This window comes from Anopheles nili, chromosome 3, assembly GCF_943737925.1.
Source record: "Anopheles nili chromosome 3, idAnoNiliSN_F5_01, whole genome shotgun sequence".
In the NCBI taxonomy this organism is placed as follows: Eukaryota; Metazoa; Arthropoda; class Insecta; order Diptera; family Culicidae; genus Anopheles; species Anopheles nili.
Window position 1 is genome coordinate 708,217 of NC_071292.1, and position 23,492 is coordinate 731,708.

A 23,492-nucleotide genomic window follows, 5' to 3' on the forward strand; every position below is an offset into this window, starting at 1 on the left:
AGCAGCGACACCCAAAACTGGCTAAATCCATCTAGCCGCTAGTCAATGAACGCGCCTTACCACTTAACCGGATCGATCTCGGAAGTCTATGAACCGGGCAATGTCATTTACACACTCTCTCCCTCTGCAACACACACTTGTTCATGTGTCTTTTTCTCTCTGCTGTGCGAAGCATTCGAGAATACCGATGTTCCTTCATTTATATGCTCTCACTCTCTCAATCCGCGACTGTTATTTCGGTCTATTCGACAATGGTATACTCTTTTTCTATGTATCATCCTTTTACTGCTCTTTCACCCACCACGAACACTATCAAAAGTTCATGAGGCGCAGGTACGGTTCAGCGATACCGTTTCCTTCGCCTCAGCGAAAGATCGAGCGAACACATTTGAAATCATGCCGCAGCATAGTCATTGGAAAGCTTTTGCACTTATACGACACTTAACAAAAGTCTTATGCAAAACAGAGTCAATGTTCTACTCTAAAATTTGTTACCGCTTGGTCATCTCCTACTTCTTTCTAGCAACCCAAACTGTTCTTTATCCTATCTCTCTTTTAGTCTCACACAGCACAACTTTCTATCCAACCTTTAAGAAAATTAACCGCTACGAACAATCTCACACATATTTCTTGTTTGACACGCTTAACCAATTTACACAGATTGTACAATTTGTGCTTGTTTTACCGCTGGCACAAACTAAATCACACAAAATTTACCTTTAAAATATCTCCGGAAAGAACGATGGCTTTGTTCCCCACCGCTTGTAGCTTGCAGAATGTGATTTTGACATTTTGTAACTATGTTTAGATTGCTACGTAAAATACTGTGGTTACTTCAATTTAGAGCGTTTAAGACAATAACAAAATTATGAAAGGCACTTTAGTTTTGAAATTAAAAATGGAATAATCATAAATGTTAGCCTAGATCTGGATATTTTATTATTTATGTAGTGAATGTTATCCATTTCATGCGCGCACGGTGAAACATTACAACCGGCCCACTTCATATGGTTGCTCACCTCTGAACATCTTACTATGAGCTGTGTAGTTGTGCGAGCCTTTGCCATCTGTTTGTACAAGTGTCAAACATTAGGATGACAGTCGAGAAAAACTATGAATTTGTCTCTTCTAAAACCACGTTAATTATTATCGAGAAAATACGGCACGCAGATGGCCACTAAAGGCAAAATAAGTGTGAAAATAGAAGAAGATATAAGAATATCAATTCATCGTCAAATTGATTTGTTCCTACAAGATGAAACCCAAATCGAATACGATTTCTCGTCTAATTTGACCAACCAACATCGTGCTTACATTCATGATTACGTTAAAAATAAGCGCTTGAAGTCCAAGTCTCACGGAAAAGGTAAGATTTCATTCATTCGCATTTTTATGCTTGTTTGTTTTGAAAAACTTGTTTTAAAAAATCATTTGTGTGAATTTACCCTGCCGCATCATTTTTTTCAACGCAGGTGGTGACAGATACATAACAATATATAAAACGAGCCTATCAGATATTACCCATGGCGATGCAGTACTTAGACTTACAAGTCAGTCCATAGATATATTGAACGAAATTCAAACATCGTACAATTCCAATAAGAAGCCGTTAAAGCTTGCTGGTAAAGGAAATACATTGCGATCACAGTCGATGTTTATGTCTTCTGTCCCTCCTTCGGTACCACCACGGCCAACCGGATCTGCGGAAGTAATAGAGGAGCGCGAGCGTTTACCTATTTCTCAGTTTCATGAAATTATACTCAAATGTATACAACACAATCAAGTGATAATAATATCAGGCAACACTGGATCTGGCAAGACTACCCAAGTGCCTCAGTTCATACTGGAAGCAGCAACGCTTCGAAACGAACCTTGTCGAATTATCTGCACACAGCCTAGACGCATCAGTGCAGTCACAGTTTCTGAAAGAGTTTGCTACGAGAGAAATGAAAGGTTGGGAGATACGGTAGGCTATCAAATTCGATTGGAAAGCCGAATAAAACCGTCTTCCAATACTATATTCTGCACCAATGGCGTTTTGCTTCGATGTTTGATGTCGAAAAATGGATCAAAATTTCTAAAGAATATTACGCACATCATCATTGACGAAGTACATGAGCGGGATCAATATTCCGACTTTCTCTTGATTGCATTGAAGGATAATCTTTTAACAAATCCCCACGTAAAAGTAATTCTCATGTCAGCTACGATAGAATCAGACACTTTTTCAAAATATTTCAGTAGCTGCCCTGTTATTGAAATACCCGGAAGGTTATATCCAATCGAAAACTTCTTCCTGGAGGATATATTATTCAACATCGAAACAAGCAATAATAGCGTGAAAGCCATGAAGAGTAAGATAAGAAATAGCGGCGGTGCTATATATGGCGGAGGTCAAAAACCGGTCACAGTGAACATGGACGACGAAACTATTTTGCTGATGAATGATATTTTGGAAGTTTGCTGGATTGAGAATAACCCTGAAGATTTTCATAATTTTTTTGTTTTAATTGAGGAAGAAAATATACCCATAGACTTCCAACATACTGAAACAAAAATGACCGGATTAATGATTGCCGCAGCCAAAGGTAGGTAAAGCATGTTTGGTTTTGAGGTTTTAAATCGTTCAATTGTGCGCATTTGTTTTCTAGGGTATGTTGAAATAGTGAGCAAGATATTGGAGATGGGCGCGGATCCTAATATAGAAGAGAAGCACAACTATACTGCATATGATTGGGCATGTTTCGTTAATGGTAGTAGCGTATGTTCGGAAATGCTGAAGCGTGCTGTTGAGAAATCAAAATCGTCATTTGCTTATCCTACGTTGCTGTCGCCAAGCAGCGCAAAACAACTGTTAGATGCGTACCATACATCGGTTGGAGACGATAGGATCGACCATAACTTGATAATCGATACTATACTGCATATATGCAGAAAACTTCCAGAAGGAGGCATTCTGGTGTTTTTGCCTGGATATGAGGATATACAAGAGCAGTATGGGCTGTTGAACAGTAAGGTGGCGGGTTTTCATTGTATTACATTATTCATGTTGCACAGCAAAATGCAAACAGTTGATCAGCACTCCGTGTTCAAACCTGTGCCTAGAGGTGTGCGCAAAATAATCCTAGCAACAAATATTGCAGAAACATCTATAACCATGGACGATGTAGTTTACGTAATCGATAGTGGCAAGGTAAAGCAAAAGTATTATGACTCACTTACATTCACAAGCTCGCTAGCAGCGACATGGATATCGCAAGCGTGCGCCACGCAACGTGCAGGCCGAGCCGGACGTACAAAACCGGGTACATGCTTTCGACTGTATAGCAGAACTCGCCTTAGCGCCATGGATCAATTTACATTGCCGGAAATAATGCGAGTTCCTCTCACAGAAATTTGTTTACAAACTGCCCTCATCGCTAAGGAAGCGTCTATTCAAGAATTTCTGAACAAAGCAATAACAGCACCTTCGCCAATAAGCGTAAAGCAAAGCATAAAATATTTACAGAAGGTTGGAGCGCTAGATGACGAGGAAAATGTAACCGACCTCGGGCACATGTTAGCAGAATTGCCCGTAGATGCCAGGCTCGGGAAAATGTTACTATACGGTATTTTACTGAAATGTTACGAATCTGCATTGTTGATTGTGTGCATATTGAGCATAAATGATCTTTTCGTGATACCGTCATTTCCAGTGGATAAAGAAAAAGCGAACAAAGTTCGCAGAGAACTGACAGAAGATGCCTTCAGCGATTGTTATTGCTTGCTACGGGCCTATCAACAATGGTTAGAAGCCGGTACAACTGCAAAACGCAAAGAACTGTGCAATCGAATGTTCTTGAGCCATGGTAAACTAACGATGGTTCAAGAGCTGCGGAACAAGTTGCACGCTCACCTATGTTCAATAGGAATCGTGAAAAGCTACGGGCCAGGAAGTGTTAAGGATTTGAACGAATTTTCCAGTAACTGGAGTCTTGTGAAAGGTGTTTTGCTCGTTGGTTTGTACCCAAACGTGTGCTATTTAGAAAAATATTCCAAAACAATGAAGACACGCTTTGAGAAGAAAATTTTCATTCACCCGTCATCAGTGATAGCAGAAAAAATTATGAGAAAGTCCAAAAATAAGGACAACACCCTTTGGCTGCCAAGCGAATGGGTTACTTTCGAAGAAAAACATAAATCAGGTAGAGGATCAATGATCCGTTGCAATACAGTGGTATCACCAATAACTATAGCGATATTTGCCGGCCCATTGTCAATTGACGAGGCAGAATGTATAGTGGAATGCGATTTTGTAGAGCAGCGAAAGTGTAAAATAGATATTGATGATTGGATAAATATGGAAGTAGAGGAAAATATGGCAGAGCCCGTGCTATACACTAGACGTGTAATAAGCGAACTTTTTATGAAATTCATAGAAAACCCACGAACACATCAGTTGAACACAAGAGAATATAAGTTGGTGCATTCACTGAGCAAGATACTCGCGTTAGAGGACCAATCACTAGAATTAACGAGTCGATTAGATTATTCTGGCAGTATCAACAAACCGGGAGATCGAAATCACGGACATCACCGAGCAAGAGAGTCCATGAGTAGAAACAGGCACAATCCTTGCAACGGTTCTAAAAAATATTCGGAATAGCACGAATTAATGAATGAATGTTAGGATCACAACGTTTTCATCAGATAAATGAAAGAGAAGAATAGAATCATTCTTCGAAGAAATTCAACTTAATCTCAACAGAAAGATTATTTGTATAAATGGAATAAAAATATGCTTGTCGTTCAGAAGCCCTTTTGCTTTTTAGGCTTAGCTTCATATCATGGTATTTTCTACATAACATTTGAATTTGTTTTTTGATGTCGATGTATTAAAAGCAGATATTAATGCAGATGTATCACAAAAAGTCGCTGCAAGCCGAATCCATGTTTATAATTAACTAAATGTAAACCATTGAGAAAAAATGAAACGAATTCCAAGTGAAACAATATCTGTTCTTATTGAGGAGCACCTCTTAAACAGGGAGAGAGTTAAACACCTATTTTTGCATCTAAAGCCTACAAACTTCATTGTTTGGAGGACATTTTTCTCATAAAGAATAATGAAAAATAGCTTGTAGTTTTTTTTATCGTTACAGAATCTGAAACATTAGATTATTTTTAGCAAGACTCCAGCCAAAGTCCAAACCAGCTTTACTAAATTTAGAATTACACGTTCTCACGTTCATTTTCCCGTTGCTTTAAGGGTTAAAACACAACTTTACTACACCCTACACCCTCTTGCTGTATGTTTTATCGAAAAGCGTTCCACATAACGAAACCTCGTGACGGTTAAGTTTAGGTGAATGTAAACGCCGTGAACGTTCATATTTTATACACGTGATCAAAATTAAGGCTTTTGCTAAGCTGGAAACCCAAGCGTGAAGCCAAAACGTTTCCAACAGATAAACTACAGAAAGGCCAATCAAAAGCTCTTAGAGCGATTACAAATACAAAAATTAATCGACATTTGCATTTGTGTATGCCAACTATGATAAATTTCATTTCTGTTGTTGAAAACTTCTAAACATTGTAATCGTATACAATTACTACTGGTATACGAGGTTTCACAATAGTTATGTAGGGTTCTTACATTGAGCTTTGCCATCTATGAAGCGTGGTGGCGTGGCGTGGCTTCGGTAGCGCTGTTTTTATTTCATTCCTGGCAATGATAATCATGTGCCTACTGTGACCCACTAAAAACCCTAAATTACCTGTGGTCATACAATGTTGATTAACAGTTTAGCTCTGGTATATTTGATAAGTTCTAAAAGTCGAAAAAAAATAATTCCCTTAACAAATATTCGCGTGCAAAGGCAACATACTCCTGAAACAGTGGTTGAAATTAGATGCATTGCTTCTGCAAACAAATTCTGTCAACGGTTTGGTTTTTAGGATATGGTTTGGCTTGAGTTTTTTTTGTTATCTACCAGAGGGGCTTGGTTAGGGTGCAAAACCATGCGCCACCCTCGAATGGGTCGATTTTACCTATTCTATTATGCTATGAATAATGGCAGGCTGCAAAATGAAGCGGTAGCCTGCATATGTGCGCGAATGGGACGCAAAACGCTTGTAATGGACAATCCGAAGCACCTTCGTTGCGCTTGAAGTGCGTTTATATTGCACTTTGGGTGCATTTTTTGAGAATAGAGAAATTAAGCTTGACGAAGAGTTCGCTTTCGGCCAATGGAATTATCTATATACCGGCGAAATGGAAGTGGTAGTGTGCACCAGAAGGCGAATCGTGCGCGCGCGCTAGAATGCCCGGCAAAAGCATCATTCTATGTAGCATAAGCGTAGCATTGAAAAACCGAGTAATCTCCCACTTCTACATCCACCCGATGGACGCACAGCTAAGGGTGTGTGTGATTGGGCACGCACTTCTGAGCCCAACACATCCTGCGTGTGCTCGAGCCCCTGAGATAGTGTGTGTTTGTGCGTATCGTGGGCTCGAGAAAAGAATGCTTTCTCCGCCTGGCTGCCTTGTCGTACCACCCTTCATCTCTCGTAGCTCCAGAATGCCCGTTAACGAACGCTGGGCTTGGTTGGATGGTCTTCTCGCCTGGCTCGCTTGAATCAGCAAATTGCCAACGGTTACATGATGACGCCGATGACGTGCGCGTTAGGGCTTCCATGTTCCAGTACGCGTGTGTGTGAACCCGTGGCTAAAAGGTTACCCTATATAGCCTCGCCACTGCGATAGATTGGTGGAAGCATGAGCTACACTGCCGCCTCGATTTACGCAACGATTCGTATGCATCAGGATCAGGCTATTAGAACTGGCAAATAATTGTTCCAGTCATGCTTGGCCATGATTTCAATTTTACAGCCTTCTAAGAAGCATAATACGTCGTCCTAGTAAAGCCGCTTTAAGTAAATAAAACGTTCATTTTAGCGCGATGCATCAAACATACTCGGCATCGGAAGGAATAATGCTTACTTTGCTTTCGAATAGGCATTAAAAATGTGATGCACCACAGCAGCTGCACTGAACGTTGTTAGCATTCAGCATCAACTTCCTTGTCTCTCTCTCTCTCTCTGCTCGAACGCAGCTGCAATTCAGCTGTACTTTTGAAATAATGCCGATTTTTTTTAGTGGTCCTTCGTTCTCATCGTTTTGCTCCACGGTATTGACGGTTTATTCACAGATGTAAAATAGCAATCTTTTCTTTTTTTTTAATTAATGAATGTAAATCCCATTTTCTCTTCCATTCTCAATAAATTTCTTGCTAAGTTAGGCTCCGTTAATGACGATACGGTGCTATTCAATCCCACTAGCGCTAAGTTTTCCGAATGAAAGTAACATGATTCTAGAGTTGATATTATATTTTGAAACAGTTGCTACATTAACACACATATACTTTTCATGTAATTTTTTTTGATTTGCCAACCAGAACTTTAAGGAGTCTGTTTGGTAAAAGAAAAATTTAAAAAAAATAGCTGAATTTTAAACTTTATTCCGTAAGACTGTTGCAAAATGACGACTCATTGTTGTTCATGGTTGAATAAAACGTTATGTGATAAAGACCGATATTTTTTAGAAAAGGACAAAATAAAAGTTGTGATAGATTCTTCTTATCGAAATAGTTTTCAAAGCTAACGAATAGAAGTGTAGTATGATGATGACTATTATCGATTATTTTTACTTGAGATAGGGGTTGAAGTTGACGAACGTCGGAGCTCGCAATACTTCGCAAATGCTACTCTACTCTTTTCGGCTAAGGACTACCGATTTAACAATGTTTAAGTACTATTTTAGGTACACTTTTATGCTTTTATTGTACTCGGCTCTCTGTATCTCTCTTTCTCATTTCATTTTACTTGCTTTCTCTTTGGTTCAAAGAGATTGCTATTGTTGTATGTATAACTTTGGAGTGAATGGTCGTTCAAATAGAAATGAAGTTCAAGGTGTACTGGATTAAACAAAAATGCATAATAGAGCACGAATCAATATCGTGAGCATGGATTTTAGTGCAACATAATGCAGCAGTGCCGTGTTCCTTGACAATGCTCTCAAACACATATCCGTATTGTACACTCCCTTAGACTCCTGTCATCCTACGTGCGGAGCGCCGAACACCTCGATGCATTTTCTATTGAAACATAGAATTCGTGTGTCTAAAGATGAAACCAGATTGTCCCGTCAACCAGTCTTCGCAGGGAATTATTGCTCGTCAAATGCCGTAAAATGCAAGGAAACTATCGGAAACTTCCTCTACACACACACACACACACACACACACACACACACACACACACAATACAATACAATGCATCGATGCTCGAACAGTGATTTTAATTCTTAGGAAAATCTTTCCAATGCATCGACATCGATGCACTGTGGGAGTTTCATCGCATTAAATTCGTACGACGCAAGCCAGTTTCCCTCCCGCGCTTTAACCATCATGCTCAGGCATTTCTCAGGTGTGTCAGTGTTTTTTTTTCTTTATTTTCCGCATCTATCGTGACGAATTTCGCCACGAACGACCTTAAACGTTACCATAATCATAGTATTTTCTGTCCGAAAACATTTAATTAAAAGATACTTTTGGATGGGTATAATTAATTTGTTTCGCTTCGGTCTGAATGCAAGAGATAGTAAAAGATTTCGCACAATTATGATGTGATCTAGTAATTTTACTCTTGTCGGTGTGTTTAAAAAGAAGGATATACTCTTTCATTTTTGATCTATCATTTCGAAAAAAAAATCTAAAATATTTTAAAACAAAAACATGTAAGAACATACTACTGCTGCTACTAGGTTGTGGTTGTGACTTCCTACTTCCGAATGTTTCTTCGGTTTAACTGTTCATTAATGCGATTCTCAGATTCCGTTATAATGTGTTTACACGATTTTCCCATGCTACTATCTTTCCTCTATTCCTTTTGCTCTATTTGCAATTGTAACGTCCATTTACCTTGCTCTCCACCGTCTTGTTACTCAAGTCTGTCTTTCGTCAGTTCAGTTTTTTTCTGTTCTACGTCCTTTCAATATTATTTTCTTCGGTTCTGTTCAGTAGTAGGAGTAGTGATAGTAAAGAAGTCACAGTATCTTGTCCTAGGATGCGTGCGTTGCCGGGTAGACACGTGTGTGAGGGGTGTTTCGGCTAGCTAGCACCTGGTGGGTGTGTACTGCACCTGATGCCGGCCTGACTCCCTTCATTTATTTGTCTGGTACACAAATCTAAGTTGAGTTGAGATCCATCACAAGTGTCACTAACTGTACTTTAGTTTTCTCGCTTGACTGTGTATGGATATCTTCTCACCATATTAATAATGCTGTTATTTATGTTCTGTCTGACCACTGTACATCTTTTCCACTTTCACCAACAACGGCGTGGTGTAGCAGTGTGTTTGCAATATCTCCTATGCAATGTTAAATGTATTTTTCTGACCCATTTCTTTAATGACTAATTGTATATTCTTGTTTCTCTCTTTCTCTCCTTCTCTCTGCATACTTCCTTTTACTTTCGCTGCTGCTGTTAATTCATCGCACACAACAAGAGCTCCTTCCCCAAAAATTGTCAACCTGACATTCCTCAGAAATAGTGTCCTGAGAGGATGAATTATAATGGGGGGAGGGTTACCTTTTCTCAGTTGGGTGTGCATGTGACCTGCGCGACTTGTGAGTTACACGGGCTGCATTAACTTGTTACTGTACTGCGAGCTGTGAAAATCTTAAGATGCTGTATCTTGTACGCTTCGCCATTTCTATCACCACCATTGCTGGACACACGAGGCATCTCTCTGTGAGCGTCGGGTCCGTGTGCTTTGGCTGTTGTGAGTAACGCTCTCTCGTACTCTTCGCTCCCCGCGACAGTACAGAAATGCTCCCGCCACCCCAGATTCTCTTTCCAACATCACCGTGTAGTGTGTCTAGCTTGCTAGTGATTAAGGGAGCAGCAATGGTGCTGGGAGATAGTGGCACTTCAAATCCAGAAGATGTCCTCGCGGGTGTAATTTAACTCAATAATGCATCTCGAAAACGTGCCCTTTTTTCTATTGGTTTGTATAGCTGCTGGCTGTGTGGATTTTTCCTTTCGTGTAAATCAAATTGATGGAGCGGGAGAGTGTTTTGCATATTTCTTATTTACTTTACGATTTGCAACTTTCGGCTATACTTCAATCGCTGCTTGTTCTCCTACTCTTTTCTATAGATCGGTCACTGTCGTCCTGTGTGTTCGCGTTTTTTGTTGGTTTTTCCTCATTTTTTATAAAATATATACACAAACAAACTTTACAATTGTTTTCATCGATGCATATACTTCCTTGCAGCTTCACTAACGCAAATTCAAAATAATAAATCACCTATTACTAGAGTTATTTTGTTTTTGTTTTTTGTTAGTCTCACTCTCACATATGCACTTTCATTCATTACGCGTCGTCGTCGTCTTCCTCGCCTTCGACTTCATCACCCTCTTCCTCTTCCTCATCTATGGATTCGCAAGTGTTAATGGATACGCACAAGGCAAGGAGAAAGAAGAAAAAAGTGGTGGGAAAACACCACAAAAACGTTAGTAAGATTTTTTATCATAAATATTTTCTACGATGCATGATGGATGTAGATGGCGAACGAACCACTTACTTGGTAGCATAATAAAATCCAAAATGAGAATGCCTGATTGCCTTCCCCTGCACATCGTATCCTGTCGCAGGATTTCGTACGCAAATCAATCTGAGTTTGTCTAAATTAGACACGCATAGTCACATATACACACAACCAGCACCACCTCCAATTGGTGCACGACATAACAGAGAGGCCAAATTGTCAGAAAATTTGGCGCGAATTTTGTACGGATACAATAAATTTGAATATTCAGTTATATTCAGAAGTTCAAAAGTTTTAGAAAAGTTAATAATTCAGAATATTCCGTTAACTACACTGAAAAACAGCCAGGTAACAGTAGCACCTTGTGTGTGTGATCGAAGTTCAATAAATTGTGTCGTGTAATTCTAGATTACATGTTTGAATTCTTCCCAACTAGGATTTTGTTGCTTTGCTACCAAACATTTGATGTATCGCCAACACCCATACAAACTAATATAAAACAACTTACCTTCCGCTTCAATATCGTCCTCCTCATCGCCGTATGGAAGGTCATAATCCTCATCCTCACCCTCTAGTTCCTCTCCTTCATCCTCCACTTCTTCTTCTTCGCCAGCACCATTTTCGTCCTTCTTAACTTTTTTCGTTTCGGCGGTTTTCTCCTACGAAAGGAAGCAATAGAAAGAATACAATTAGTAATTTTCACCAAATAAAGTTGATGCAATAAATTATTTAAAATGTGTTGTTTAAAATGTTTCCATGATTTTTTGTAAAAAATAAAATTTAATCTCGAACGTCTGAGCCAAAATTCTTATCGAACTTCTTTAGCGGTTATCCCAAGGACAGGAAAGGACTTCTAGAGGGCACACATTGTGGAGTGCTAGAGTAATATCAGGAGAGATTCTTCCCTGTTATTATCATCCTTCCTCACATAGGGTAATGGGAACACCCACGCGCAAACTCTCTCCTTTTTTTAATGGACATTATACTGGCGAGCTAATGAAAAGCAGTTTCTACTATAGTAACCCGGAGAATTACGACAATAAAAAAGATAATAAATGCAATTTCGAATAGCCCAAGTAACGAACCTAGTAACAATAGATTAAAAACAGTTTGAACATTCAGAAGAACTAGCAAATATCGAAAAACATGACGCAGCACACACCACATTTCATATTTAACACATCCATCTCTTGCCCAGTTCCAGCATGGCCGGCAGGAGCATGCTTCAGAAGAGGGAAAATAGGGAACGTGGAAAATCATTGAAGAGAGAGATCCATAATACTTCACCCCTAGACCTAGAGCACACTATGCCTCAAAACACACATTTCCAAGAGAAAAGAACGATGGGGCCATCATTGACACAATCCGCTTCTATTTCTCGTACAAATTTCCCCCTATTTTTCACCGGTCCGCTGCTCTCTTGCTATCGATACTAGCACTTGGTCGATAATATGTGTGAGCGTGTGTGCACTCCTGTTTGGTGAAGCCACCGCGCGAGAAAAAGTTTGTTTACCTTTCCACTAATACACGCACACAGCCGCGTACATGCGTATGGTTGTGTTTCTCCGCCACCAAATGATACGCATACCAAATTATCCGAGATACCGGTAAATGATGTAGACATGTAGTTGTGTGCGAACGAAAAACGTCACTGAGCACGCGCCGCTATGCAAAAGCCGGTATATGGAATTAATTTTTACGTATTTTTTCATTCATTATTTCCGCAATGCCTGTTCAATATGGACAATTAATATAGACGAGTTTCTTCATTTTCAGTTCTCGTATCATAGATCCAACGGTGGAGATCCCAGCAGGCATAATCAGAAGCTTGAACATATAGTAGTATTCGTAGCACCAAGCCAACGCCGGCGTCTGATGACGTTGATGTGTTGGTAGATACAGCTAATCGGTTACGCTATTCCCTTCACACACACGCACACTCATCGAAGTAGCATGTTCGCTCTCCAAAGCGACGCCGCGGCGTTGCTGGGCTCCTGTAGCGTTACCACACACGGCGGTGCTATCATGGAAGCGGCGTTTTCGATCGAGAACAAGTATATAACGCTAAAGCGACGCGTTGCTCAAAGCATGGGTACGAATAGGAGAGAAGCGCAAAAGACGGAGAAGGAAAGTGTGCTTTACCAGAAGACCTGCTCTGAACTCTTCTCAAATTTGATTTCAAAAAAAGGCGCTCTCCAATCTTTAGGAGAAGAATTTAACATGAAAATAACAGGAACAACTATCCATTTCTCATCGTCGATTTTGCAATGAGAATTTTTCGTTCGATAAAGGAACGTTATAGGAGTGATAAGGACACCTTGCTCCCTCCTTGTATACAATCAAGCGACGGAAAAGCCGGCGTATCGCGGCCATGTTTGCACGCTTTCGGAAACACACTTTCAGTGTTTCTGCCTTGTGCTCAGCATTCGCAAGGTCGTTTTCATTCCTTTGCACCTGCTGAACAACCGATGAATTTTACGACAAATTGAGAGTGAAGCTAGATAGAATAATCAACGCACTGATCCCCACGCTAGCACAGAATAGTTTTCACAGCCAACAAATAAGAGAAAATATTCCTCCATTGAAAAGAGCCAATTTTCTCAGAGAGAAGGTACAATTATAAGACTCACTGGGGAGACTACTACACCACGCTACTGATTCGTTCATCAAGTCAAAAATAGACTATTTCTCGATTTCCCCCTTATGATTTCCACATGCTGCTTGACAGACGCAAAAGAACTACATTTTAATTACATGATGTAATAATATAGTAGTTTCAAATTCAATGCAAACTTATTCAGCTCAGCTCATCTCGTGACATTATTCAATAACGATGCAATCATCAAATGTCGTAAAAACTTCGCAGGCGCACCGAAATACAACGCGAAAAGTGGCGTAGCACTCGGTATCAAATCCGCGAGAAAACAGTTCATATAGTAAAAGCTGCTAAATTAAAATATCGAACATTTCTCCCATTCATGTCCACGCTTTGCCCCTGTCGCCACTATCCAGGTTGTGCGAGGCTTGTTCGGTGTGTTAAATGGATTTTCAGGCTGTCGTTTCCATGGATGGTGTGTGTGTGTGCATGAAGCCAACGTCATTAAAAATGTAAGCTTCTCTCTCTTTCGAGGGTGGCGCGTGTAAGCGTGTGTTAAAATGCCGGCCGGTACGCTTCCAACGCACGGTCAGGGCGGCACAAGTAGCCGAGAAAAAGAAACGATTTTTTCAGAAGAAAAAAATCCACAATATAATTTCACAAGTATGAAAATCGTTTTGAAAATTCCCATAGTTCTCAAAGTGCCAGCAGCCAAGTTTCCTATGCTAGAGTGCGCTTGCTCTTTTGAAACGCAGAGAGACATTGCAATATGCGAGGAGCCCTACGCCAAGAGACGCAAATGCCCAGTTCCAACAGAATGCGCGCGCTTTTGCTTGGGCACGTAAGGTTGCAAAAATCTATTGAGAAAATCGTCCGCGAGTACCTTTCGTGCTCACCCAGCTGCAAGAGAGACCCGGTTATGGATACTAGGCAGTAAAATAACCTTAAATCCCAGCCCTCACTTCACCTAACTGCTATAGGGGACAGGTAGCACGCTGCTGCAGGAGCCCAATATGCTACGACACGAGTGATGAGCAATCGAGGGAATCGAAATCGATTACCGCACGTTTGTACGACAAAGGCGGCGCAAAGCAACACTCCTCGTGCGTATTCTCATGCAGACTTTGGATGATTTTCTTTATCAATCGCAGATCATCATCATCAGCGTGCTTATAAATCGTACAAATCACACTATGCGCAGAAGGCGAGGGAACGCTACCACCACAGGGATACACACATACATACCACGCACGCATAGTACTACGCGTATGGAGCAGCAGTACACACACAAACTCACGCGCGCACTGGGCACTTCCAAGCCGCACACATGGCGTTGAAGATATATTTCCAAGCGAACCGGCGCGGAGAGGTACAGCCGCGCACGATGAATGAAGTGTAGGTAGGTGGGCTACGGCTACCGTGCGGATGTGGTTCGGTTGAATTGGCATTAAATTGTGAATGCAGAGGGCGCAATGTGGCTGAGGCTCGATACGGTTTAGGCACCATGGCATGGAGAATGTAAGCGCGGAACATGGGACGCAGGAGAAGGATAGGTGTAGGTGTAGTAATAGTACTCACATCGGCGGGCCGCTTGACTCCTTTCACCTCCTTGGTTTCTGCTTTCTCCTCCGCTGCGGCGACGTTCTCCACCTCGACTTCACTATTTTTGTCCGCAGAACTCATTTTAATTTCTTTGGGTTTGCTTGCTGGACTAAACACGACGGGTTCAACTTTACTTCCGACCGGAGGCGTTGCTGGCCTACTTCTGATAGGTTTCACTGGCGCTTACTGTCAAGGAGCTCGTATGTTCGATGCACGCGGAACGATGCGCGTTTCTGGTTGTGTAGTTGTCTTGCTCTGGCGGGGTGTCACCACTCTGCGCGGTTGATGAATGACGCTCAGTGCTATTTGCTGCTGAGGGACCGCGTCTAAAAACTAGTCTTCCGGAGCTGCGGTGCTGGAGTTCTCTTTCCCGCTAATAGCGTGGGAGCAAGGCTTGTTTTACGGTACGGGGAGATTCGAAAACAACCGTTTAGGACGAGACTGATGCTTACGCACTGACCGTTAGAGTACGACTGTGATGCTGCACGCGCACGACAGTCCGCCGGTCGCCGGGAGCCACCCTTTGAGAGGGGGATTTTTTTACATCCTCTTTTGGTCACTTTTTGGGCCAAACTTTATTGCAAATGTCCCAAATAATGGTACATTAGCTTATTCTCTATCGATTAGGGCCAATTAAAACCAAGTTTCAATAAAATCATGAATTTCTATTTACTCCAAAGAGGGATGCATGAGTAGAATGTATAGAAAATTCGGCTTGCCGTCGTGAGCAGGGAAGCATCAGCGGCTTCGCCAGAAGCAAGCAAGAGACGCTAAATCTGAGCGAAGCGTTTAAAGCCCCAGAATTGAAGCGTTGTTAGCCCAAGTGTGTCGGTGAACAGCTACAGTAGCTGGGAAAATATCTAGCGTACTGGATGCCATTCGACAAAAGCATAACTAGACAGCACGAACAGACAGTCTGAACCAATAGCGACAGTATTCGAAATGATGACGTTTTTGAATTCATTCTCAAAAACCGTGAAGTTGAGATGATCAATTCAAATATTGTAGGGCTTTAAATGGGCATATAGCTTCGAAAACAGGTACAGTGCTGCATTGGTTAATGAGCCTATTTTTTATTTATTGATAATTTATTTATTGGTCGTTCAAATTGCTATACGTCATCATTTTAGATTAACTGATTCAATGTGAATTTTTGTACGTTAGTTTGCCATTTTACGTCATAGTTTTTGAATTGGTTCTCACGAAGTATTTAAAATATTCAGCTCTTGCTGTTGGAAAGCGATAAAGCCAATCATAGCGGCGTGGCGGAAGGATGATCGTTGATTTTTTTTGCGGTATCGCTATGAAAATGTTATCAATTAATATAGCTAAGCAATATTCAGCACACCGGCTGTTGGAAGAAGGTAGCACACTAGACACGTGAAGGAAAGAAAAGTCGTGTATTATGGTACAATTTGTATTCGTATGGTTCAATTCGTACAGCGCAGCGATGTTTAATAGTATCAGTTTATGGTTTACTGGTATTTTTTTCATAAACACCGGACAATTTGAGGACAAGTTTTTACGAAAATATTCGATTGGGTAAGGTGTGAAAAGTTTAAGCACATTTTTTTACCTCATCCAGTGTAGCTCCTATTATGAAGGAAGTTTAGATTGATGGTCGACAACGGTTAGAGACTGGAGCACTGGTCACTTTAAATACATATCACATTAGGGAGTTTATTAAATAACTAATAAAATCGTCCTCTTTCAGGTGATCTTTAATTTTTCTTACGTTCGTTTCGCTAATTTTAAGACATCTTATGTTTTCTGAAGTGCGTTAGTAACAGATAAAGCCTGTACTGCCTCATGAGTACACCTCAAAATGCCTCATGAGTCTCAAAATGATCTCAGGACCTGCAAAAAGTTTATGATTGTTTGCAAAATATAACATGTAAATGTATTCTGACTTAACAAACCTCTGTAAAAATAAAACGCAAATTCTTCTGATTGCATCTCACCCAAAAAGAAAGTGTGTCAGATGCACTAAACGAATGTTATTTGTAAACTAAAAATTACAATAAGAAGGCAATACAATAAGTTGTCTATTATTTAAAAAAAATACTATGTTAAAAGGTAAATACGATAATAAAATGGTTGTTATAGGTTTCAGATGCCTTTTTATGTGCTTTATCACAATTATATTGATGACGCTTTTATTTGAATAAAGCTTCACCCTTCAGAGCGCCCTCTATACGTGAAAAAAAAACGGTTAGCTTTACGTTTTGGTATATAAACAGTTATGTACAAAAAAAAGCAAGCAATTGTATGGATTATATTGCTGATACTACTCGTTTAAAGTGTTTCATTCGAAGGACTCATTTTCGTAGCTGTATCATGTGGCTTGTTTCATGTTGCATGTTATGATTGTTTTATATTTATAGTTCTCTTGCAATACAATGTATACTGACGCTGAATCAAAATATACGGCAGTCGAGAATCGATTGTCGATGAGATTGTTTATCAATGAGCACAAATTGCAGTACCGAAAACTGGCAACAGCCGATACTAAAGTCCTCTTGTTCATCGCAAAATGAACCCCTCACGATCTCTCATATGATTAAGCCCGAAAGTAACGAAGAGAGAGCATGTGACTCTAAAATACTACTGACCTACTAAAAAGAAAGCTTCTCGCGATCGCGCGTTCCGGTTCCCGGCTCAGCTTGTACGTTTCAATGAAGGTGTGCGCGCGAGTGTGTTTGCTCTGCTTTCTCTCTCGTTCCGCAATGGACCAGCAATGCAGCCGCACCGTGGATCTGGTAACTGCTCTGCACCTTGCCCGACGCAGAGTCTGTCGTGAGACTTACGAGAGTCGTGAAGAGAGAGGACCTGTGTGACGGATTTCTGTTACGGACCGACGTTTTCCGTAGTAATGCGACGGGCCTACACTCCAAGACCAAAGTTCTGCTTCCCATTCGCAACCAGGCAATCGTTCGAGCATCCAGCGAAAGACTTTCAACACTCTTCTGCATGTACCGATGAGAAGTTGCTTTTGGAGCAGTCGTTAGAGCAGCAGGTGTTGACTACAACGAAGTATAGTTGCTAGAAGAGCATTCAATACCGCAAAAATTGTATCGCAAGTCCTAGTGATAGTGACAGATCCTAATACCAAGATCAATACTAACAGTGTGAAAAATATCGAGAGTCATGGAAAGCCACATGAAATCTAAATAGCGCATTCGAGCATTTAAGTCTGCTTCGAAATCATACTGCAACGTTGGAAAACAAACAAAAACTACAGGATTTTAACGTTTCCGCACTAGTCTACAATCACGTTCGTCAATGCCGCGTAGAAAGGCAAAGGAAAAAAATAGGTGAAAGTTGAGCAAGTGTCTGTGGTTGCCGTGATATTTGTTTTAAGCCGTTGCTTCCCCAATGATTGAATAAGTTCAATCGCAAGGTTGAATAGGAAGCATGTGCGATGGGTGAGCCGAGACTTGCTGTGTCGATGCCGGTGGAAATTCACTCGTCAGAACGAGTGAAAGAAAATTTTCCTCTAATTAAAGTGCATGCGGGTTGTGCATGAGTAAAACATTAGTTGTGGCCATTTAAGGTGACAAAAAACGATAGGCCACTCTCGTGTGTAAAGAACAACTTTATTACGGTTAGTCCGATCTTCGAAAGTATCTCATCCGTATTCCAGAAAAGTGCACAAAACGAGGCTGCCAACTATGCTCCAGCAGATTAACTGTAGAGAGCACATAAGAGACAACCAAGCAGCAAGCAGTCGTCCGGTTTCTAAGTACTTGAGTTGATTTAAAACTGGAATCGAACGGGATCAAATAGACCCCTTTGGTGGATCGAGTTGACCATATAGGAGTGTCGAGACGAGTTGAAAAACAAATATAAAACACGTTAATAACGATAGTAGTGTGAGCTAAATCTAGCGGAGCAACCCGCTCATAATTGATGGTGATAGTAAACTAAGAAAAGACATTTACTATAATTTCACCATTCAACTATACTTCACAAGCTAAGCTGAAATATGGCGAAATATTACGATTCTACACCTAGCGTGAGTATGATAAAAATCTGCGAACATTTTTACACTAGACAATTTTCAATTTAATGCATACGTCAACTTCCGGAAAGAAAGTTCAGCCAGTATCTACCGATATTTTGATCACACAACCTACTTCTTGCTCGGGCAAGATGAACCATTCTTGGTTCATGTTTGCATGGCAGCATTTTACTGTATCTGGTTGAACCCAAACCCGTGGCGATAAACATCTGGACGGTTGTGCGCACAACGTGCGGTGCATGCATGTTTCCGACGGTGAGCAAATGAATGTCAGCCCTAGCCCACCGGGAGCGGTTCGTAGCCTAATTTAGATGTCTCCCCACTTGTCGCAATATATCAATCGACTGTTAATACGTGCAGGCATGCCTGGCAACGTGTAATGGAAATCCGGATCAATCGCATACGGACACACCATAGAGAAGCATCTATATCAAACAGAAATTTGCAAGCTAGATTTGTGTTGCTAATCTGAATCAACACTTTCCAGGGATCAGGCTGCAAAACTCCAGCAACAATGATTTTTAAGTTGATCGAAGATGCGTTTTTACAGAACGACTGTATCGTCACATATCGAGCAGGAGAAAGTGATTTTTTATATCTGCTACTGCTTTTTCCACTTTCCTCCATTATGCTGTGAGATATCGAAGGAAAGGGCCGTCTATTTTCAAAGGTAGCTAAAACCGGTTCAACCGTTGGCTGTGTTTACCTGAACAGTTATGTCGACTAAAATTTCCACGAAATTTATGCCACCACTTTTTCGAATTCTTGAGTGGCCATTGGTCGCAATAAGTCAGGACAAGGTAAAGGGCCGAGAGCTTCACCAGGACCGTCAACAGAGAGGGCGTTTCATACAGGTTTTATTGACCTTCCTCGCTTAGCGATACCAACAACTTTTCACTGAGCCCTCGCAAGATGTGACTTTTTGATTTTCCGTTCCGTCATCATCAGATTCGATTTCTACTTTTACTCTCATTGAATGTTCGATTAGATGGATCCGACGTATGAAAATCAACTTTCGCTTTCTGCCGTCAGCTAAGCCGGCCAAGAAACTAGCCTTCCTGATATACGTTTGCTGATGGGTTTATACCACCGGTGGCAATGGTGGCTTATGCCTGAGCAGATATGGTGCGTGAAGATGTGAAAGCGTATTCGCACAAGGTCACCTAGTCAGTCGACTTCGGTTCGTGAATGTCGTGAAAGCGAGCTAAGCGTCGCCTTCTTAGAAGGCGTACACAGAACTGATGGAGCGCCTCATGTTGTGAAAGTTTTCCATATAAACTTCACGATCACTTGCACGACCATCAACATCAAACAATGTGTTACTGGCCATTGTCATCGAGTATGATGCATATGTTTTACACCGTTCAATGGCATACACTCTATACTGCTTTCAACTGATGGCTTTACAAAGAAAATCTCCTGAGCTTGTTGCAAGATGTATAGATAACATAATTCGAGTTTGATACTAACATAGCAATACAATACTTAGTTATCTTTGATCATCGAGTTGATCGTGAGCGAAAATTCTGAACACATCTTGCCAGCCGTAACGGATATACTGTAAATGAGGTGTTCAAAATCGAAAATGTACGATCCCAACCAACAGAACACACGAAATGTGACTCAAAGGGACCTTTCACTTTTTGTACAGTTTCGTTCCTTCAGTCTAAACTCGTATGGTGTTAACACACTTGCAGATGTGATCGTAGACGCGTCAAAATTCGAGAGAAATGGCAGGGAAAGTAAAAGTTCAACTCAACTGTGGCCACTTCCTTAGATATTAAGAGCGCAGGTGCGAGTGGTGAGTATGCATGGTGTCCGCATATATCACTTTTACACATTGTCAAGTACATTTGATCACGTGTTCGCAATACTGTTCGGTCTGAAATGGACAGGTGAAAGTGAACAGACGACTGTGCACCAAAAATGAACGTCTAGTTTCACATTGCATATTGTACTTTTTCATAATGAATCCAAAACTGTATTCTACTGTACTGCGCTAGTATAACAATACTTTTTTTTATTTTTAGTTGGAGAAAAAATGTTTGCTGACTTGGTGCATCGTCTCGGCAGTCTTGCTGACGATTTTATTACCGCTTGTGTCAGGTGCGGAGAACTACGGCTACGATTCAGCATCGTCTTGCGATCCAACGAGAGCCTCTCGCCGAGGTCGATCACAACTATTGAAAACCATTCCATGCGATCTTAGTCGACAAGCCTACTGCAATTTGCCGGGTTCGGCATATCCGTGGCATGCGGTTCGGCGATTTGTGCACGAGAACCAGGGGCTTATGCGTCGGATGTATGGTGACATCCGTCATATCTCGGTACTGAAGGAGGAGTTTGAAAACAACGAAATCGATATCGACGACATAAACCGTGCGACAGAGCGATACGCACGCCCATCTTTAACAGTACGCGATGGCAAGCGGATGAAGTACTTGCGACCATCGTTGTCGTCGCATTTCGACACCGGGCATGTCCACTATCCTCGCGACAAAAGTAATGAAATCCCGTTTAACGAACCCCACTTTCGTCCAACTCAAGGGAAGGCGACAACTGTGCCGTCTAGTACGACGACAATCAGTTTTACTACTAAGAACTCTGCGACCGCAACCCTAACGGTAACAACGGATTCTTCGACTGTGAAGAGTGCACTGACAACGGTTCCAAACAGCAGTACCACCAGCACGACTGTTGAATCGCCTCCTCCGGAGAAAGCTTCTAGCGAAACGTATTCCACCGAGAGTATTTATTCTTCCACTCTAGTTGCTCAGCGGGTACCAGAAAACGACAATTTTTTCCAAAATGGAACGCAGCCGAAAATTGTAGTAGAAACAACTGCTTCTACACAAATTGATGGTTACGCCATAGGCAAGGATGGATTACAGTCGAATAAAATTGAGAAAGCAGAAGATGCTTCTAGCACCAACACAATTCCGTCTACGGACAGCGAAGGTATCAATATGAATGCTCTCTCATCTCTGGCGAAGCTTGAAACAAATGGAGAAGTGAAGACTATCGATGATTCTGTCCATAAGGATATCGAGGGAAAATATGAAAAAATTTCTTCGACGCTTAAACTCACCGGCTTTAGCTCAGACGACGAGACAGACTACAAGGCGGTACCGGTAACAAATGGTGGTTCCATAACGGATGAGATCGAATTTACCATCAACAACAATCCAAACGAAAGACAGGATACCGGTATCACTGTGGAAACGGATGAAGTAGTAGTTGATCAAGAACACCCCAGCAACGATACACCCGTTGCAGAGCCAGTGGTACAGCTCGAAGCCGCCCCAACAAACAAGACGAATCAGCAGCAGAAGATTCGATTTGAAAGCATCAAACATCACTCTGGAGCCGTTGGCCTTGGGAGTTCTGGCACGACACCCGCAAAAAAACCCAACTCCGAAGGGCAATTATTTCAAGATACGGCACAGAAAGAGCAAACGGTCGTCAACGGTCGAGGAGTGTAAGTTTCTCAGATCAAAACTAATCTAATGAATGTAACCGTGATCTCAAGCGAATTTTTTGTATGTACCTACTTTCAGTAATGCGTGTCCCGTGAAGGAAGAGGTAGTAGCACCCTTCTGGGCGAATAACACTCGAGGCGAAGTACTTGCTCTGCTAAATCTCTACCCTTTCGAACAGTACGTGCATTGGGAAAAGTGCACCCACGAGTTGAAGCAAATGTACTGTCGCGACGGATGTCGCTGCGAACAGCAGTATCGCTTGCATCGGTTGTTGGCATACGACCCGCACAACGAGTGTCGTGGCATCTTTTCCGACTGGTTTCGTTTTCCCTCATGCTGTATTTGCAAATGCTACGATATGCCTTTTGATTTTCGGGTCACTTCACGCAGTCCACGCTCGTTAACAAAAGAGTCGATTGAGTTGGTCGAGGATGAGTTGCAAAATGCTATCTACGAACATGCGGTAGACGAATGGTACCGTCCGAAAGAATACAATGTTGATTAAGTACTCGCGTAAATAATGCCTATGCAAATGCGTGCTATTCTCCCGTCCAAAGGCTAGTGATACAAATGTTTTTTTTTGTTTATTGTTTTACGATATTTTTTTGCTAAGCTCTTGCTTGAGATAAACGTGAAATGAGGTAGATTTGCACTATTTTCGTCATATTGTAATGATCACGGATAAACGCGTTAAGTGAATGAAAAGATATTCTCTTGTAATAAAAGTGACATTGAACACATAATAGTTTTTCAAAAATTTTATCGGTATAATAATCGAATAAACATTTTTTTTTATATTATTATGATCAATAAACAATCGTCAATCGTAAATAGATATTTATAGCTGTATATAATGATTTGTATACGAAACCATGATTTGAAAATATATTAGGATAGATTGATTTTTCTTGGCATTGAGTTTGTAATGATTAACATTGTCTAACTATACAATCCATTTGCTCACAGGGGTCTTTTTTATTACTTTGTTTCTTTAAGGTGTGTTTTGAATTGAGTGTTTTATTGGTTTCCCAGATTGATTGAAAATGTTACACGAAAACTGTCGCAAATAGCTTTTCATGATTATTTTCTACCGAAATTTTGAGGTAGTATTCAGAAAAATAATTAAAATATCCTATGCATATATTGGATAAACTTTTGGAAAGAAACCCAAACGTATTTTGAAAAGCAGTATCCATATCCATA

General features: G+C 41.0%; 3 protein-coding genes across 3 annotated transcripts; 2 read left to right on the forward strand and 1 right to left on the reverse strand.

Moving 5' to 3' along the window:
* The first annotated feature begins 1,143 nt into the window (after positions 1 to 1,143).
* On the forward strand, positions 1,144 to 4,792 carry LOC128726181 (3'-5' RNA helicase YTHDC2-like). Its single transcript, XM_053819974.1, has 3 exons — positions 1,144 to 1,366; positions 1,473 to 2,588; positions 2,652 to 4,792. Exons 1-3 carry the CDS (start codon positions 1,171 to 1,173, stop codon positions 4,643 to 4,645), a joined length of 3,306 nt encoding a protein of 1,101 aa, XP_053675949.1. The 5' UTR covers positions 1,144 to 1,170; the 3' UTR covers positions 4,646 to 4,792.
* A 3,866-nt stretch (positions 4,793 to 8,658) lies between these two features.
* On the reverse strand, positions 8,659 to 15,249 carry LOC128726925 (bacchus). Its single transcript, XM_053820773.1, has 3 exons — positions 14,766 to 15,249; positions 11,100 to 11,250; positions 8,659 to 10,475 (listed from the first exon to the last, which is right to left on the reverse strand). Exons 1-3 carry the CDS (start codon positions 14,868 to 14,870, stop codon positions 10,417 to 10,419), a joined length of 315 nt encoding a protein of 104 aa, XP_053676748.1. The 5' UTR covers positions 14,871 to 15,249; the 3' UTR covers positions 8,659 to 10,416.
* Positions 15,250 to 20,861: 5,612 nt separating this feature from the next.
* LOC128726165 (protein spaetzle 4) lies at positions 20,862 to 22,794 on the forward strand. The gene is made up of 2 exons (XM_053819957.1): positions 20,862 to 22,288; positions 22,368 to 22,794. Exons 1-2 carry the CDS (start codon positions 21,102 to 21,104, stop codon positions 22,792 to 22,794), a joined length of 1,614 nt encoding a protein of 537 aa, XP_053675932.1. The 5' UTR covers positions 20,862 to 21,101.
* Positions 22,795 to 23,492: the final 698 nt, after the last annotated feature.

What these genes read in the sequence shown, in the direction of transcription:
- LOC128726925 (XM_053820773.1), bottom strand. Translation starts at nt 14,870, where the DNA reads ATGAGTTCTGCGGACAAAAATAGTGAAGTCGAGGTGGAGAACGTCGCC. An exon ending in GAGTCAAGCGGCCCGCCGAT is followed by an intron (nt 11,251 to 14,765) that starts GTGAGTACTATT and finishes TTCCTTTCGTAG; the next exon opens with GAGAAAACCGCCGAAACGAA. An exon ending in GGACGATATTGAAGCGGAAG is followed by an intron (nt 10,476 to 11,099) that starts GTAAGTTGTTTT and finishes GCGAATCCATAG; the next exon opens with ATGAGGAAGAGGAAGAGGGT.
- LOC128726165 (XM_053819957.1), top strand. Translation starts at nt 21,102, where the DNA reads ATGCGTCGGATGTATGGTGACATCCGTCATATCTCGGTACTGAAGGAG. An exon ending in GTCGTCAACGGTCGAGGAGT is followed by an intron (nt 22,289 to 22,367) that starts GTAAGTTTCTCA and finishes ACCTACTTTCAG; the next exon opens with TAATGCGTGTCCCGTGAAGG.
- LOC128726181 (XM_053819974.1), top strand. Translation starts at nt 1,171, where the DNA reads ATGGCCACTAAAGGCAAAATAAGTGTGAAAATAGAAGAAGATATAAGA. An exon ending in GTCCAAGTCTCACGGAAAAG is followed by an intron (nt 1,367 to 1,472) that starts GTAAGATTTCAT and finishes TTTTCAACGCAG; the next exon opens with GTGGTGACAGATACATAACA. An exon ending in AATGATTGCCGCAGCCAAAG is followed by an intron (nt 2,589 to 2,651) that starts GTAGGTAAAGCA and finishes TTTGTTTTCTAG; the next exon opens with GGTATGTTGAAATAGTGAGC.